Source organism: Thamnophis elegans, chromosome 4 (genome assembly GCF_009769535.1).
Source record: "Thamnophis elegans isolate rThaEle1 chromosome 4, rThaEle1.pri, whole genome shotgun sequence".
NCBI classification, from domain to species: domain Eukaryota; kingdom Metazoa; phylum Chordata; class Lepidosauria; order Squamata; family Colubridae; genus Thamnophis; species Thamnophis elegans.
The window spans coordinates 137,522,823-137,541,367 of record NC_045544.1 but is presented as its reverse complement, the minus strand read 5'-3'; the positions used below and the strand labels follow the sequence as shown (position 1 = coordinate 137,541,367).

General features: G+C 46.1%; 1 protein-coding gene across 1 annotated transcript in view; it reads left to right on the top strand.

The window, feature by feature from the left end:
- GDPD1 (glycerophosphodiester phosphodiesterase domain containing 1) overlaps positions 1-18,545 on the top strand; it is a 71,465-nt gene that overhangs the window by 20,917 nt on the left and 32,003 nt on the right. Inside the window, 3 exon segments of the mRNA XM_032214889.1 lie at positions 9,130-9,265; positions 11,561-11,606; positions 16,576-16,694. Of these exon segments, the coding sequence (XP_032070780.1) occupies positions 9,130-9,265; positions 11,561-11,606; positions 16,576-16,694 (301 nt within the window).

Genomic DNA, 18,545 nt, shown 5'->3' with positions numbered 1-18,545 from the left:
GAAGCCAGATTCACTTAACAACCCTGTTGCTAACTGAACCCCTGCAGCGATTCCCTTAACAACCACATCAAGAAAAGTCGTAAAACGGGGCAGAATTCCCCTAACAAACGTCTCACTTAGCTGCATTTAAGGGCTACTTATATCTGTACCGAATCTCTCCTGCAGTCTATGAGCCAGAAAGCCTGGCACATGGATTTGCTTGTTTATCCTATTCATCAAAGAACCATTTCCTTCACCGATGGATCCTTCAACCATCCCAGAACGACAACTGTTCTTCGCATGTTTTATCCTCCAGTCTCCTAATCATCTTTCTTGCTCTTCCCTGCACTCTTTCTAAACGCTTTTTAAAAATCGTATAGAGATCTTTTTTACAATCTTTAATATCTTTTTTTATAATAAGAGGGACCAAAACTGGATCCATTATGTGATGATGTTTTTGTTTTTTTGTTTTTTGTTTTTTTTGTGTGTGTGTTTTTTTTATTGTTGTGTGTATTAAATATATAAGTATATATACAACAGAGAGATACAAAGTGTGTGTGTGTGGGGGGGAAATATAGTTAGGATAAATTAGCAAAGGTAAGGGAATAAGAAACGATACTAAATTATGTCTGGGTTGGCGGAAATACCATCCCAAGGAAACATAAACTGAGATTTAAAATAGACACACCAACAACAATAGAAAAAGAAAGGGAGAGAGGAGGAGAGAATGAAAGGAAGACGGGGAAAAGAAGAAAGAGGTAAGGAGAGGAGGGTGGAAGGGAGAGCAAGAGAAGGAGAGAGGGTAGGAAGGGGAAGTGGAAGAGCAGGATTAGGAGAAAGGTACGGGAAGAAGGAAGGGGAAGGAGAGGAGGAAGGAGGAAAGTAGAGAAGGGAGGGAGGGAGAAAGGAAAGGGAATGGAAAGGAGGATGGAAGGGAGAGAAAAGGAAGGAGAGAGCGTAGGAAGGGGAAGAGGAAGAGCAGGAGGAAAGGAGAGGTAAGGGAAGAAGGAAGGGGAAGGAGAGGAGGAAGGAAGAAAGTAGAGAAGGGAGAGAGGGTGAAAAGAAAGAGGTATGGAGAGGAGGATAGAAGGGAGAGAAAGAGAAGGAGAGAGGGTAGGAAGGGGAAGAGGAAGAGCAGGAGTAGGAGAAAGGTACGGGAAGAAGGAAGGGGAAGGAGAGGAGGAAGGAGGAAAGTAGAGAAGGGAGGGAGAGAAAAAGGAAAGGGGAAGGAGAGGAGGATGGAAGGGAGAGAAAGAGAAGGGGAAGAGGGTAGGAAGGGAAAGAGGAAGAGCAGGAGTAGGAGAAAGGTAAGGGAAGAAGGAAGGGGAAGGAGAGGAGGAAGGAGGAAAGTAGAGAAGGGAGGGAGGGAGAAAGGAAAGGGAATGGAAAGGAGGATGGAAGGGAGAGAAAAGGAAAGAGAGAGGGTAGGAAGGGAAAGAGGAAGAGCAGGAGGAAAGGGAAGAAGGAAGGGGAAGGAGAGGAGGAAGGATGAAAGGAGAGAAGGGAGAGAGGGTGAAAAGAAAGAGGTAAGGAGAGGAGGATGGAAGGGAGAGAAAGAGGAGGAGAGTGGGTAGGAAGGGGAAGAGGAAGAGCAGGAGTAGGAGAAAGGTACAGGAAGAAGGAAGGGGAAGGAGAGGAGGAAGGAAGGAAGTAGGGAAGGGAGGGAGGAAGAAAAGAAAGGGAAAATAAGGTGGTGTTATAACAGGAGGGTAAACAAAACAACCCAAACTGTATATTATAACCTATTAAATGAAATAATAAATGTATAAGAATGATAAATGTTAAAACACCTGTAACCAAACGACATGCTGTATGTGATGATGTTTTTTGTGTGTGTTTTGTTTTGTTTTGTTTTTATTGTTGTGTGTATGTGTTGTCTATGTAATAAAAAAAAATTTTATAATAAAAAAAAAATCTTTTTTTAAAATAAGAGGGACCAAAACCGGATCCATTATTCCAGGTCTTTCCTTACCAAGGCGTTGTAAAGCAGCCTTAAAGCTTCACGTAATCTTGAGTCTGTCCCTCTATTCACGCAGCCTAGGAGTGCAAGTATAAATGCAAAGAGAAAAAAAACCCACTCCCTCAAAATCTGTGAAACGGGTCTTTGTGTAACAGGATTCGGCTTATTTGCTTAGAATTTCCTGGGGGGGGGACGGGACGGTGGGTAATTGCTTTGCGCGATAATTCAGTTTGCAACCTACACGCTCAGCGGGTAAACTCCGTTTCGAATTTCTGCAAGTCCGTTCGAGAACATCGTCAAAGCGTACCATCTGCGGGTTGCAATCTTAAGATCCAGGCTCAATATCCCTGTTAAAACACGTCTTTTCTGATCAAACAGTTAATCCGAATAGCAGAGTATTTGCAGTGGTAAATCAGGTGGTGGTGGTAGGGGGAAAAACCCACCTCCAATTTTCTTTGCGAAGGAGCAGATATTATAACAAGGGATTGATATTTCTCCCCCCCCCACACACACACACAAACACATTTTTCCTTTAATTCTTTCTTTTGTGCTGGGTATTAACCCGCCGAAAGTACGATCTTATTTTTCATGCTCTTGGAGTTGCCAATCCTTTTCGGTCTGAATAGGGCTATTGAAAGCTTCGGATCACCATGGCAGCAAAATGTAGGCTCAAATCCATGGCTTCTAACGGCGCAAAAAGACCCATTTCTAGGAAGGTCACCACGTTTTGTGGGGAAGATCCACTTAAAAGGCCACAGGAGGGGTGAAGGGGATACATGAATCACCCTCGAGGTACAAGCCCAATTGAGCCCCATTTATGTTGCTAAGCTTAACCAAAAACCAAAAAAAAATTAAGCAAAAAAGCATTTTTGCTGAACAAAATTCAGCTAGGAGAATTTTGACCCATTTTACGACCTTCCTTGGCCCCCGCCTTTAAGTGAATCGATGCCATTGTTAAGGTAGCAGGACGGTTGTGAAGTCCATCTGGCTTCCCCATTGACTAAATCCATCTGGCTTCCCCATTGACTTTGCATCTCAGACAGTCTCAAATGGGGGGGTCACGTAAACCCCCAGGAAACTGTACCCGTCATAAATACGAGTCAGTTGCCAAGCGTGTGGATTTTGCTCACGTGACCACTGCTGTGGCTGTTAAGTGTGAACAATGGTCATAAGTCACATTTTTCTCCTTGCCATTGTGACTTCGGTTGCTAAATGACCTGTTGTAAGTTGAGGACTGCCTTTCCTGCGGCTTCATCACTGGAAGCTTTGAAAGAGAGACTGGACTGCCATCTGTCAGAAATGGTGTAGGGTCATTTATAATATAAATGAATCCAATATCTATTATAGCTCATTTAAAATAAAGAAATAATGGTGATAGTCAAGCCAATGAGACGTAGTAACAATAAGGTATTTTAAACATATTTGATTTGATAATACGTGATTTTATATAAATGATAAGTGTTGACTATGGAAAGAATGCACAAAAATACAATACAATACAATAGCAGAGTTGGAAGGGACCTTGGAGGTCTTCTAGGCCAACCCCCTGCCTAGGCAGGAAACCCTATACCGTTTCAGACAAATGGCTATCCAGCATCTTCTTAAAGACGCCCAGTGTTGGGGCATTCACAACTTCTGGAAGCAACTTCTGTTCCACTGATTAATTGTTCTAAATGTCAGGAAATTCCTCCTCAGTTCTTAGTTGCTTCTCTCCTTGATTAGTTTCCACCCATTGCTTCTTTTTCTACCTTCAGGGGCCTTGGAAAATAGTTTGACTCCCTCTTTTTTGTGGCAACCCCTGAGATATTGGAAGACTGCTATCACGTCTCCCCTAGTCCTTCTTTTCATTAATACAATAATACAATAGCAGAGTTGGAAGGGATCTTGGAGGTCTTCTAGTCCAACCCCCTGCCTAGGCCGGAAACCCTATACCGTTTCAGACAAATGGTTATCCAACATCTTCTTAAAGACTTCCAGTGTTGGGGCATTCACAACTTCTGGAGGCAACTTCTGTTCCACTGATTCATTGTTCTGACTGTCAGGAAATTCCTCCTCAGTTCTAAGTTGCTTCTCCTTGATTAGTTTCCACCCATTGCTCCTTATTCTCCCTCGGGTGCCTTGGAGAATAGCTTGACTCCCTCTTCTTTGGGGCAACCCCTGAGATATTGGAAGATTGCTATCATGTGTTGGGGCATTCACAACTTCTGGAGGCAACTTCTGTTCCACTGATTCATTGTTCTGACTGTCAGGAAATTTCTAAATCTTGTAACCAATCGACACACTGTTTGTAATGGAAAATGATTTTATGTTTTTGCTTTGTTTTGTTTTGTCTGTTTATGTTTGTTTAAAAATAAAAACTGGAAACAAAATAATACCCCCTCGGACGAATTAGTGATTAAAAAAACTTTGGATTGTGCAGAGATGGACAAATTAACACTGAAATTAAAAGATAAAGAAAAGTCGGAATATTATGAAATTTGGAACAATTGGCACAAATGGCTGCAAAAGAAGAATAAATTAATTAAGCCAACAAACTATATATAAATATATATAGAACTTTGTATAAAGGTGTGTAAATATAGAAGCGAAGTATTATATACATGTTCAGGTATGATGACATAACAATGTTGATGTAATGACTATAAGATGTTGTAAAAGGGAAAAATAATAAAAAAATCTGCTAAAAAAATAATAAACTTTTAAAATAAAGAAATGGTGTAGGGCCAGGATGGCGAACCTGGGGCACGGGTGCCAGAGGAGGCATGCAGTACCCTCTCGGCGGGCACACGATCTGTCCCCCAGCTCAGCTCCACCGCGCATGTGCACCTGCCTCCTGCTGGCCAGCTGACTTTGGGGTCCCTGCCCTGCATGCGCAGGGGCGGGGTGCATGCGCTTGATGCCCAGGGGGCAGGGGGTGCATGCAACATACACAGGTGTTGGGGGAAAGCACGGAGAGGTGTGGTGTGGGCCCCCCCCGGCCCATTTTTGCTCCCAGGAGGCTGCTAGGCTCAAAACGGGGCACCGGAGGGGTGCATGCACACGGTGGGGCGGAAGGGAGGGGGTCAGCTGTACATGCATGTGTGGTGGTGGGAGTACGTCAGGTGTCATATGCATGCAGGGGGGCAGGGCATGTGGGGGAGTTCGCATTGCATTATGGGTGCGGCGGGCGTAGCACCTCCTGCTTGGACGGGGTGGTGGTTGGACTAGATGACCTACAGGGGTGTCAAACTCGATTTCATTGAGGGCCGCATCAGGGTTGTGTTTGACCTCGGTGAGGTGGGCAGAGTGGGCCTGGCCAGCTCGATGTCCCTTGTGTCGGAGATGCCTGTGGCGGCCCGAGCGCTCATTCAGAGAAAACAGGCTCTTGAGCTCATTTCTCTCCGCGGGACGGTCCTTTGCTGTTTCCACGGGTCAGATCTAATCACCCTAACGGGCCTGATCTTAAGGTGGCAGGCTGACTGGACTACTGTAACGTGCTATACATGGAGCTGCCCTTGAAGAGTGTTCGAAGACTTCAGTTAGTCCAGAATGCAGCCGCGCGAGCGATTGTGGGTGCTCCTAGGTACACCCACGTTACACCTATCCTCCGCGAGCTGCACTGGCTACCTATTAGTCTCCGAATCCGCTTCAAGGTGCTGGTCGTTACCTATAAAGCCCTACATGGCATCGGACCTGGGTACCTGAGAGACCGCCTCCTGCCGATTACCTCCCTCAGACCGATAAGATCTCACAGGTTAGGTCTCCGGATTCCATCTGCCAGCCAATGTCGGCTGGTGACTCCCCGGGGGAGAGCCTTCTCTGTTGCAGCTCCAGCCCTCTGGAATGACCTCCCCGTGGAGATCCGGACCCTTACTACCCTCCTGGCCTTCCGCAAAGCCACCAAGTCCTGGCTGCTCCAGCAGGCCGAGGGGCTTGTGAAACATCCAGCCCCACGGAAATTGTGAATGTTGCGTCTTTTTTAAAGTGTTGTCTTGTCTATTTATCCCCTTTCCCTTGTCTATTGTGAGCCGCCCGGAGTCCTCCGGGAGTGGGCGGCATACAAGACAAATAAAATGAAATGAAATGAATGAAATGAACCAAAGTAGGCCCCAAGCCTGAACCAAACTAGGGTTTCATGATATTAAGCTTTAACTGTTCATATATAGAAATTGCAAAGGTTTGCTTTTAGGAAGTCTGCACATGAAATCTGCTGAAGCAAAGTCTCTATTTTAACCTATTTGCTAGCTTGACTATAAATCTGTCTGGTAGACACATTATTAGTTCCTCAAAAACATGCATGTCTGTCCGTTGGCTGACTATGTATTATGACTTCCTGTAGACGTAATATTGCTGTAACTCAAGGGCAAAGCTTCAGGGGTGTTTCCAAAACGAACAGATGGCTTTAGCTGAAAGTGATAACTATAAAAGGAATTTCCTGCTTTCATTCGGGGTTCAGGCCATTGTTTCTGAACTTGCGCAATAAACTTTTTCCTTCTCTGAAGAGCTGGCTTTCGTGTCCTGTCTTTTCCACAACAATCTGGGCTGGATCTGACCGCCAGGCCTTGGGTTTTGACACCCCTGACCTACAAGGCCCCTTCCTACTCGTCTGCTAATTTGTGGTCGTAAATCGAGGATGACCTGTAATCTGCCAAATTGTTATCAGTTCTGGAAAAGACAACTCGGATCAAATTTTTCTTCTTGTCTTGAGCTACTTTGGGTTATTCTCTCGGCCTTCAGCGATCCTCTTTGGGCTGGGGGTGGCCGGTTCCCACTCTACGATCTTCAGCTTGTCCTCGGAAGAGATTCTCCGTCATCCAGGTCATGGTTGTCCCAAAGGTGCGTTTTTCAGGAGGCAACTGGATTTTCTTGCTTTTTTTTTTTTTTTGAAGACATTTTGCTTCTCCTCCAAAAAGCTTCTTCCGCTCTGACCGGATGGTGGAGAAGGGAAGGATTGATACTCCTTGCAGACAGTTGGTCATTTGCATCCTTTTTAGAGGGCCCTTGAGGCCACTTGGAGGTTTCTCTGTGTCCTCGGGGTCTCCTGAGTGGCGCTCCTAGTTCCTGAAGTCTGCAATTTTTTTCCTCTGGAAATCCGTTCCTCCTCCCACAACCATTCCAAGGGTCTCCATCCCTTGGATTTCCAGAGAAAGGGGAAAAAATTGCAGACTACAGGAACCATTTGCACCACTCAGGTGACCCTGAGGACACAGAGAAACCTCCAAGTGGCCTCAACGACCCTCTAAAAAGAATGCAAATGACCAGCTGCCTGCAAGGAGGATCAGTCCTTCCCTTCCCCACCATCCATTTAGAACTGAAGAAGCTTCTTGGAGGAGAAGCGAAAGGTCTTTAAAGAAGACACAAATAAACCTCCAAGTGGCCTCAACAACCTTCTAAAAGGATGCAAATGACCAGCTGCCTGCAAGGAGGATCAGTCCTCCCCTTCCCCACCATCCAGTTAGAACTGAAGAAGCTTCTTGGAGGAGAAGCGAAAGGTCTTTAAAGAAGACACAAATAAACCTCCAAGTGGCCTCAACAACCCTCTAAAAGGATGCAAAGGACCAGCTGTCTTCAAGGAGGATCAATCCTTCCCTTCCCCACTTTACAGTCAGGGCTGGAGAAGCTTCTTGGATGAGAAGCTAAACGTCTCCAAAAGAAAAGAAGAAAACCAAGGAAGTCCAGTGGCCTCCTGAAAAAGCACCTTTGGGACATACCTAGAAGAGTCGATGGCTCGAGGGGCAGTTAGCAGCCCCTTGGGCGATGCTCCGACCAAAAATAGCCCGTCTCCAAGGCGTAAATCGTACCAACGTCTTGAAGTGGAACAAATAAATGTTATAAGAACTACAGCAACTGAACTCCACGTAGGCCTCAACATACAAGCTTCACAGACCTTGCTCATTACAGTCGTATCTTGTGACGTTTTCTGCAGCAGTCATTAAGCAAACACCACTGACATTAAGTGAGCCAGTGGTTCGCTGTAGGTTCAGTTTTGTCAAAGTAGCCCAGAAGTAAGAATTGATTTTCGGCAAAACCATGATAAAATGCAGTTGGGTGACTGTGGGATGTGCAAATGACGATTACATGTGAAGTTGGATCACATTGCCACTGTGGTTAGATCTTTAAATCTGGGTGGTACGTTCCCCCCCCCCCCCCGTTTTTGGGGTGGTGGTGGTCGTAACTATGAAAGGTTGCTAAGCAACTGGTCGTAAGTTGAGCACTGTCTGTACTTCCCATGTAGAACCTATTTGTTTTTTAAAATAATGTTTAGCAATGTTGGCAATTTGTAAGATGTGTGGACTTCAGCTGCCTGGGGAATTCTGGGAATAAAACCCCACCCCTCTTAAAGCAGGCTGACTGGGGAATTCTGGGAGTGGAAGTCCACCCATCTTAAAGCAGGCCGAGTGGGGAATTCTGGGAGATGAAGTCCACCCATCTTAAAGCAGGCCGAGTGGGGAATTCTGGGAATAAAAGCCCACCCATCTTAAAGCAGGCTGAGGGGGGAATTCTGGGAGTGGAAGTCCACCCATCTTAAAGCATGTTAACTGGGGGATTCTGGGAATAAAAGCCCACCCACCTTAAAGCAGGCTGAGTGGGGAATTCTGGGAATAAAAGCCCACCCATCTTAAAGCAGGCTGAGTGGGGAATTCTGGGAATAAAAGCCCACCCATCTTAAAGCAGGCTGAGTGGGGAATTCTGGGAATAAAAGCCCACCCATCTTAAAGCAGGCTGAGTGGGGAATTCTGGGAATAAAAGCCCACCCATCTTAAAGCATTCTCACTGGGGGATTCTGGGAATAAAAGCCCACCCATATTAAAGGACATATTTCCATCAAAGGGAATCTTTTTACTCTCTACAATTGCTCTGAACGCTGACCAGCCGATCACCTACCTACGATCCCTAGATCTTTGGAGCATCACCTGATAACATGGTTATCCTCTTCCAAGCGTGCACCGGCCTTCACAAAACGGCAGGCCTTCGTAATTTAACACCAGAAGTTACGGGTGCTCCCACACTGGAGGTTTTAAAGAAGAGACTAGATAACCGTTTGTCTGAAATATTACAGGGCTTCCTGCTTGAGCAGGGGGTTGGACTAGAAGACCTCCAAGGTCCCTTCCAACTCCGTGATTCTATTATTCTCTTCACTCCTCTTGTATGCGTTTGCGTGATCTCTCTGGACTTGACTAGGAAAAGCTCAAGATTGTTCTCTCTTTCAGCGCAGTCAACGTGGGGACCGATATGCTGGAACTTGACTGCCATTTGACCAAGGATGAACAAGTGGTGGTTTCGCATGACGAGAATCTGAAACGGTCGACCGGGGTGGACGTCAATATATCAGACCTCAAATACTCAGTAAGTTCATGTAAGCACCCTTCTCTTCCTCCTTTTTCTGCCAAAAATGATCAGCCAGTTGAGAGGTGGTTAGCCCCGGCCTTGCAAAACTCTCAGGACCCCCAAAGCCTGGCTTTAAATGTCAGATGCATAATTCTGTATTTGTTTATTCTGTTATATTATGTAGTGTATATTGGAAGTGGTGACCCTTTCAGACCCATATGCAACGAAATTTCATATTTAATGTGTGCTGATTAGTGTACATTCAAAGTGACAATAAATTATGATTGTATTCCTATTCTATTCTATTGTCATTTCTATTCTCATTTCTATTCTATTCTCATTTCTTATTCTAATTCCTAATCTAGTCTAATGTCTATTCTATTCTATCCTGATTTCTTATTGTTCTATTCTATTCTTTCTATTCTGTTCCAACTTCTTATTCTAATTCCTATTCTATTCTATTCTATTCTATTCTATTCTTTTAAATTTTATTCTATTCTATCCTGATTTCTATTCTATTCTAATTTCTTATTCTAATTCCTATTCTATTCTATTCTAATTTCTTATTCTAATTTCTATTCTATTCTAATTTCTTATTCTAATTCCTATTCTATTCTAATTTCTTATTCTAATTCCTATTCTATTCTAATTTCTTATTCTAATTCCTATTCTATTCTAATTTCTTATTCTAATTCCTATTCTATTCTATTCTAATTTCTTATTCTAACACCTTTTCTATTCTATTCTATTCTAATTCTATTCTAATTTCTTATTCTAATTCCTATTCTATTCTAATTTCTTATTCTTTCCTATTCCATTCTATTTATTCTGATTTTTTATTCTAATTCCTATTCTATTCTAATTTCCTATTCTGATTCATCTATTCTATTTCTAATTTCTTTTTCTAATTCCTTTTCTATTCTAATTTCTTATTCTAACACCTTTTCTATTCTATTCTATTCTAATTTCTTATTCTAACACCTTTTCTATTCTAATTTCCTATTCTAATTCCTGTTCTATTCTATTCTAATTTCCTATTCTAATTTCCTATTCTAATTTCCTATTCTATTCTATTCTATTCTATTCTAATTTCCTATTCTAATTCCTATTCTATTCTATTCTAATTTCTATTCTATTCGAAGCAGGATGAATCAATTCAGGATTACAATTAATAGGTAATGAATTTGAACAGAATTTCAGCTAGTTCTTGATGATCGAAGTTACAACGGCACTGAAAAAACTGATTAATGGCTAGTTTTCACACTTACCAGTATTCTAGCCTCCCGCTTGTCACATGATCAGAATTCGGGCACTTTGCAACTGGCTCATAGTTGTGACCGTTGCAGTGTCCCGGGGTCACGTGATCCCCTTTTGTGACCTTCCGGCAAGCCAAAACAGTAGAGAAGCCAGATTGACTGAACGACCATGTTCCTAACTTAACAATTGCAGTGATTCACTTAACAACTGTGGTTAAAAAAAAAAAGTATGTGGCAAAAAACCCAGCCAGCATCCTCGCGGTCATGTCTTCAAAATTTGGAAGCTTGGCTGCTGCTATGTACAGGTGGTGTTCGCCTTAACAACAGTTCGTTTAGTGACCGTTCAAACTTACAACAGCACTGAAAAACTGGATCAGGGGTCGGCAACCTTAAACACGCAAAGAGCCACAAAGGTCCTAATCGGAAGCCCCCCCATTCAATTCTGGAGCCGACTCTATGCTTCCCCCCACCATAGAGTCTCCCCCTAGAGCGGCGTCCTTTTTCCTCTGCTGACCGGAAGTCCAGTTCTCCCACCATAGAGTCTCCTCCTAGCGCAGCGTCCTTTTTCCTCTACCTGTCCTAATCGAAAGCACTTATCAATTGTGGAAAAGGGAGCCACAGCAGATGGATGAAAGAGCCACATGCGGCTCCAGGTTGCTGACCCCTGAACTGGATGGTATTTATGACAGTTGCAACGTCCCGGGGAGGAGATGTCACATGATCACGTTTTGCGACCTTCGGGCTGGCTTCCAACAAGAAACGTTGATGGGCTAAGCCAGGCTCATGTAACTAGGATTGTGTGATTCACTTAACAGCCACAGGGGGGAAAAGTCATAAGATTGGTATGACTCTCTTAACAACGCCCCTCGCTTGGCGACAGAAGTTCCTATCCCATTTGTGGTCAAATGCCAAGGATTGCCTGTCTATGCACTAGACTAGAGAGGTTTCTTGTGAATGCTGGGGGGGATGAAAGCAAAGCAGCCTTGGATTAAGGTTATTCCGATTTTCGGTCTCTGAACCTCTCTGTATTTAAGCTGACATTTTCTTCTTTTAAAAGGAACTCCCTCCGTATCTCTGCAAGTTGGAGGTCACTTTCCAGAAAGGTAAATCATTGGAAGATCTGAATCTTTGCAGAATGTTCTCTTCCAATTGCTCCATTACAGCCTGGTCTGTCAGCATTCCTCAAGGGAAATTCCAGGGTCTGCCTTGGTCCATAACTTCACATTTACAAAGCAGCTAAGACCAAAATAGTTCTACCTTGTTATGAGTTGGCTCCCAAACATAGCAGATCCCTCCGTAGATAAATAAATATTCCCTTTATCAGGAGCGCCAGCAACCCCGGCAAAATCTCTCTCTCTTACACGCACACACACACACACACACAGGCTAGCAAGTCTGTCTGGCAGGGAGATGAATACCCATATTTTTCAGAGTATAAGACGCACCGGAGTATAAGACGCGCCAAGATTTTGAAGAGGCAAATTAAAAAAAACGTTTTTGCACTCTGCAGACCTCCCCAAAACAAAACAGTCCATTTTTTGCAAAAATGAGCCCATTTTTGTCAAAAACAATGGCATGAATAGCCTTTAGGAAGCTTATAGAGTGTTCCTGAGGGGGGGGGGCAAAACTGAGCAAAATTCGGCCCATTTTTCTCTCATTTCTGCCCTCCCCAGCCCCCAGAGCACTCAAAGCTTCCTAGAGGCTATGCAAGGCCATTTTGTGAAGAGGGCGGGGTTTCGGGAGGCAAAAAGCTGTATTCAGTGTATAAGACGCACCCAGATTTTGAGCCTCTTTTTGAGGAAAAAAGGTGCATCTTATCCCAAAAAATACGTTAGTTGTCTGCCACATCTATTCATCTCTGCCCCCTGACTAAACCCCAGAGCTAGAGTGGGGCTTTGCTAGCAGCGGTGGCTCTTCCTTCCTGAGGACCGGCCCATAGATTTCCACTGCTCTCCTCTCCTCTGCCTCCTGCGCATCCATACGTCAGGCACTGGACCCAGCTGTTCCTCCTCTTCCTCATCAGCCACCTCCAGATCTGGGGGCTGTTTTTATTTTGAAAAGTTTTTTTAAAATTTTTATTCTCTTGCATACAATTATGGGTATATATTCACATAGTTATTCTTCTTACATTTGTCATTCTTGTACATTTGTTATTCCATGTAAAAGGTTATGAGGTACAATTTGGATTGCTTTGTTTACCATCCCTAGCGCCTGTTGTAACACCACCTTATTTTCCCTTTCTTTTCTCCCTCCCTCCCTTCTCTACTTTCCCCCTTCCTCCTCTCCTTCCCCTTTCTTCTTCCCTTACCTCTCCCCCCACTCCTCCCTTCCTCTTCCTCTTCCCCTTCCTACCTTCTCTCCTTCTCTTTCTCCCTTCCACCCTGCTCTCCTTCCCTCTTTCTTCCTTCCCTCCTCTTCCTCTCATCCTTTCTTTTTCTATTATTGCGGATGTCTCTTTCGGCTCTCAGTTTTTGTTTTCTTGGGATGGTATTTCCGCAAACCCAAATATCATTTAATATCTGTTAGGTAAGCTCCCCGTTGGGAGAGCGAGTACGTTCAGAGAAGCGTTGTTAGAGTTGTGTTGGGGAACACACAAACCAGCATACAGAGACACTGCAGTTTAAATAGGCTTTTACTTTCGTGGAAATAGAGGTACCAGAGTCCATCAAACAGTCCAAGTCATACACGGATAAGTTTCCAAGTTTAATAAATTTGTATGCCGCCCACTCCCATTGGGCTGTCATCAACTTCTTTCAATCAGTTCAGTACTCAAAGTTTGCTTGCAAAACTTAACAATAGCTCATGGCACTTTCTAACAGCCAGCTTCCAAAACACTCAGATCAGATCAGCCCAGCATCTAAACGAACAGAGCTAACAGTTGTTCTGGCTCCCTCTTATGGCCGATTGAGGAAACAGCAACCAATCACATTTTACAGTATGATTTAAAGAAACAGGTATAGCATTGTAACATGATTTATATTGCCAACCCAACCGTTAGAATTATATTCCTAACAATATCATTTCTTATTCCCTTTCCTTCGCTAGTCTATATAGTCTATAGGGGTTGTTGACTCTCCATCTGAGGGCTGACGAACAGCTCAGGCACCGCTTCTGTCTCTCTCTCTCTCTGACAACTCCATTCCCTCTTCCCCTCGGAACTCTGAGATTGCCTTGATGCTGACCCTGAGACTCTCACTCCTCCTCCTCCTCCTCTGATGCGGCTGCTGGAGGGGCCACAACACTTGCATTAGTTTAAAAAAACAAAACAAAACCACAAAGAAATGCAAGGCATGGAACTCTGTGTTAAGTGGACAAAACGGGACCAACAAAGCTAGTCCTCGACTTACAACAGTTCGTTTAGTGACCGTCCAAAGTTACAATGGCACTGAGAAAGTGACTTGTCACATGATTTACGTTAGGATGTTTGTCAATTGTCTGGTGTTTATGACGGTTGCACTGTCAACTGGCTCATATTTATGACGATGGTGGCGTCCGGGGGTGATGACCCCTTTTTGCGGCCTTTTTGACAGTAGGGAAGCCAGGTTCACTTAACAACCGTGTTTCTAACTTAACGGCAGTGATTCGCTTAATGTCTGTGGCAAGAAAGGTTGTAAAACGGAGCAAAACAAAACACTTAATTGTCTCATTTAACAACAGAAATATTGGGCTCTATTGTGTAGTTGAGAGCTACCTCTACTCATGTAACAACTGCAGTGATCTGTTTAACGACCGTTGCAAAAAAGTACCAAAATGAGGTGCAGCTCATTTAAGAATTGCTTTCTTTAGCGACAGAAACTTTTGTCAATCCAGGTCCCAGCCCCGTCCCCTGAATTCTATTAACCCTCATCTGATAACAATTTAGTCCTATTAACTATTAGCTAACTAATAATATTTAATACTGTGTTTCCCCAAAAATAAGACAGGGTCTTATTTTCTTTTGACCCCCAAAATAAGCGCTTGGCCTTGTTTTCGGGGAGATCTTACTATTTTTGAGGTGCAGGAGGCGGTGAGCATGGTCACCTCATGGGTGCTGCTGTGTTGCAATATTTTCGGGGAGGGCTTATTTTAGCGCATGCGCTCAAAAGCCCAATTAGGCTTATTATCCGGGGAGGGCTTATTTTTGAGGAAACAGGGTAGTTGCGGTAGAGTTAAAGGTGGCTCAGTGACTGAGATTCTCAGTTAGGTCGGCGGTTCGGCGGTTCGACTCCTTAGCACCGTGTAACGGAGGGAGCTCCCGTTACTTGTCCCAGCTTCTGCCAACCTAGCAGTTCGAAAGCACGTAAAAATGCAAGTAGAAAAATAGGAACCACCTTTGGTGGGAAGGTAACAGCGTTCCGTGCACCTTCGGCATTGAGTCATGCCTGCCACATGACCATGGAGACATCTTCGGACAGCGCTGGCTCTTCGGCTTTGAAACAGAGATGATCACCAACGCCCCCTAGAGTCGGGAACGACTAGCATATATGTGCGAGGGAAACCTTTACCTTGTTAGTTAACTAGATTCTTGTGGGTAGGCTTGAAATAATAAACCTCCTGCACTGCAACGTAACATTAGGTCCTGCAATCCCAAGAACAAGAGGTGGCCTTACCCCCTAATTCAGGTAGTCCTTGACCACAGTTGAGCACAAAATTTCCGTTCCTACGTGAAACAGTCGTTAAGTGAACTCTGTCCAGTTTTACCGTTTTTCTTGCCACAGTCGTTACGTGAATCGCGAGTCGCTTTTCTCAGTGCCGTCTTCAATTCGCATGGTCACTTAAAAAAAAAGAATGTTAAGTCAAGGACTTCCTGTCGTTTTCTTTACGGTTCTTCACCTAGAGCCATGATGGCGAACCCAAGGCACGCATGCCACAGGTGGTATGCAGCGCCCTCTGCGGGCACATGAGCCGTCGCCCCAGCTCAGCTCCACCACGCGCCTCCCACCGGCCATGCATGCGCGGGGGGAGGGTGCACATGCGGGAGACGCATGTGCAGGGGGGATCGTACACGCGGGGGCGGAGAGGTAATGTGCGAGGGGCGGAGGTACTCCCCCACCCCCCTACGGCCCATTTTTGGTCCCAGGAGGCTGCAGGGGAGGCCTACTAGGCCCAAAATGGGGCACCAGGGTATGTGTGCAGCGCCCCCCCCCTCCATTTTTTATCCCAGGAGGATGCAGGGAGGCCTACTAGGCCCAAAACAGGGTGCAGTGTGTGTGTGATCTCTCCCCCTCCTCCAACATCCCATTTTTTGCTAAGTCCAAAACGGGGTGCAGGGGTGTGTAGGACACCCCCCCCAATTTTCATGCAGGGAGGCCTACTAGGCCCACAATGGGGCTTGGGGGTCTGTGATTCCCTCCCATAACCCATTCTTCATCCCAGGAGGATGCAGGGAGGCCTACTAGGCCCAGAACAGGGCGGTGTGTGCGTGTGTGTGATCTCTCCCCTCCTCCCACAGCCCATTTTTTACTAGGTCCAAAACGGGGTGCAGGGGTGTGTATAGTGGCCCCCATTTTTCATGCAGGGAGGCCTACTAGGCCCAAAATGGGACGTGGGGGTCTGTGATTCCCTCGCATGACGCATTCTTCATCCCAGGAGGATGCAGGGAGTCCTACTAGGCCCAAAACGGGTCGCGGGGGTGTATGGTGCCCCCCCCCCCGGCATCCCATTTTTGGTTCCCGGAGCCTGCAGGGAGTCCTACTAGGCCCAAAACAGGGCATGGTGTGTGTGTGTGTGATCTCTCCCCCCACCCCACAGCCCATTTTTTTACTAGGTCCAAAACGGGATGCAGGAGTGTGTGTAGTGCCCCCCATTTTTCATGCAGGCCCAAATGGGGTGTGGGAGGGGGGAGGGTGTGGCCCATCGCATCTTCTGAATGTGAGAACGTCCCAGGGTTCTTCTCCCGGAAGCCCCGTCCCAGTGAGATTGGAGCAGCTCTTGGAGGTCCAAGGGTTCTTTCCACCTTGATCTGTGTTTTTGGGGGGTGAGAAATCCAGGGTTGTTTCTACGGGGGAGGCTGGGTGCCAACCAGCCCACGGCAGCTGCCCGTAATTCCCCCCGTGTCCTCAGCAGCAACCAAATTCTACTTGTGTCCATCAGACTGCCAGTGCGAAGGCGAAGACAAGCGCATCCCTCTCCTTCAAGAGGTCTTTGAGGCCTTTCCCCACACGCCCGTCAACGTCGACATCAAGGTGAACAACGACCGGCTGATTAAAAAGGCGAGTCCTCTCTCCTCCTTCCACCTCCATCCCCTTTAGATCCTCCTTGCTTCTGGTTGGGCCAAGGGTAGCTTTCAAGTGAGGACAGCAGTGGCCAGGTTCCTGAGTGGTGGTCAGGCAGGGGAACTCCGTGTGGCGTCGGGAAGGGCACCCGGCCAATAAATGCTCAGCTCCATCCGGTCGCTCCAACTCTTATCTTGAATTAAGGGGTTACAGAGTTGTTGTGGCCCAGCAGGAGTCGTTGGAGCTGCCACCAGACTTCGACAGCGAGGGCCCTATGAGTCGGCTCTGGAGGACGTCAAGGATGCTGGACAGGTTCCAACTCCGAGCAGGGCGCAGAGAGGCTGGTTGGCCACCAGGAGGCACCTGAGCCTTGGACCAGTGGGGAGGAGACAAGGAGAGTGAGCCGGACGCCAGTGAGTTGTTCCTGGATGCCCGGCCACCAAAGAGCTAATCGGCATCAGGAACAGTTGCGTAAATACAGGAGGTAATTGCACTCAGCTGGTGGTCATTAGGCTCCTCTCCAGACTATAAAAAGACTGCTTGTGCACATGCCCCTCTTGCAGAAGTCAACGCATGAACTAATGTTGGAGAACAGTACTGTGAGCCTGGCAGGCTGGATTGCTGCCGAGGCTTATCTGTGTTGGATTGCTACCAAGGACCTGTCTGTCTGTTAATAATTTCCAGAAAGTATCTTTGACTCGGAGTGTGTTGGTGTGGGAAGAGGGGGAACACAGAGTCATAAAAAGAGTTTTATTGTCTACAGGGAATACAGGACAGAGAGGTATTGCTTGGTGCTCTCTGAGCTTCCTTGTTTTCTTGCAGACGTTCATTACCCAACTAGGTAACATCATCCGTGCTAGTAAGGAATATGCTGTTTGCTCTCAGTTGATATTCTAGTGGCTCGCCTGTCAGTGTTGGTGAGGGTGATCTTAGAGATTTTTGGATTGGCCTGTTTGCTTCTTTGGCAGTTTCTTGATTGGGGTATTGTTTACATGATTGTTGGCCTGAAGTTAACCGTGGAGTTAATCTAGCTGATCTGGGTGCTCATTACTGGCGCTGGAGTCTTTTTTTCTCTCTTGGGCTGGTGGATGGTCTCTTTTGCATAGTCTACCAATGTTGTTAATGTCCATGTGTTGTGGCCCAGTAGGCCGTTGGAGCTGCCACCAGACTCCGACAGCGAGGGGCCCTATGGGTCAACTCTGGAGGATGTGAAGGATCCTGGACAGGGTTCCGACTCTGAGCAGGGCGCAGAGAGACTGGTTGGCCACCAGGAGGCGCCTGAGCCTTGGACCATGGGAAGGAGACAAGGGAGAGTGATCCAGATGCCAGCAGTGAGTTGTTCCTGGATGCCCGGCACCGAAGAGCTAATAGGCATCAGGAACAGTTGCGCAGTTACAGGAGGTATTGCACTCAGCTGCTGGTAATTAGGCTCCTCTCCAGACTATAAAAGGACTGCTTGTGCACACGCCCCTCTTGCAGAAGTCAACGCAGGAACTAATGTCAGAGAACATTATGGTGAGCTTGGCAGGCTGGATTGCTGCCAAGCCTTATCTGTGCTGGATTGCTGCCCAAGCTTGTCTGTGCCAGTTTCCTGCCAAGGACCTGTCTGTCTGTTAATTAAATGCCGTAACTTATCTTTGGCTCGGAGTGTGTTGGTGTGGGAAGAGGGGGTCAGAACACCATGTGTCTTATCGATCGATGGCTGATTTGTTAGAGTGCCAAGCTTAGATATTCCCTGCCATTTTTGGACTTGGACTTGGTCAAGGACCGTGATGGCAAGCCTATGACATGCGTGTCCGAAGTGGCACACGGAGCCATGTCACCCGTTCCTCTTCCAGGTTCCTGGCA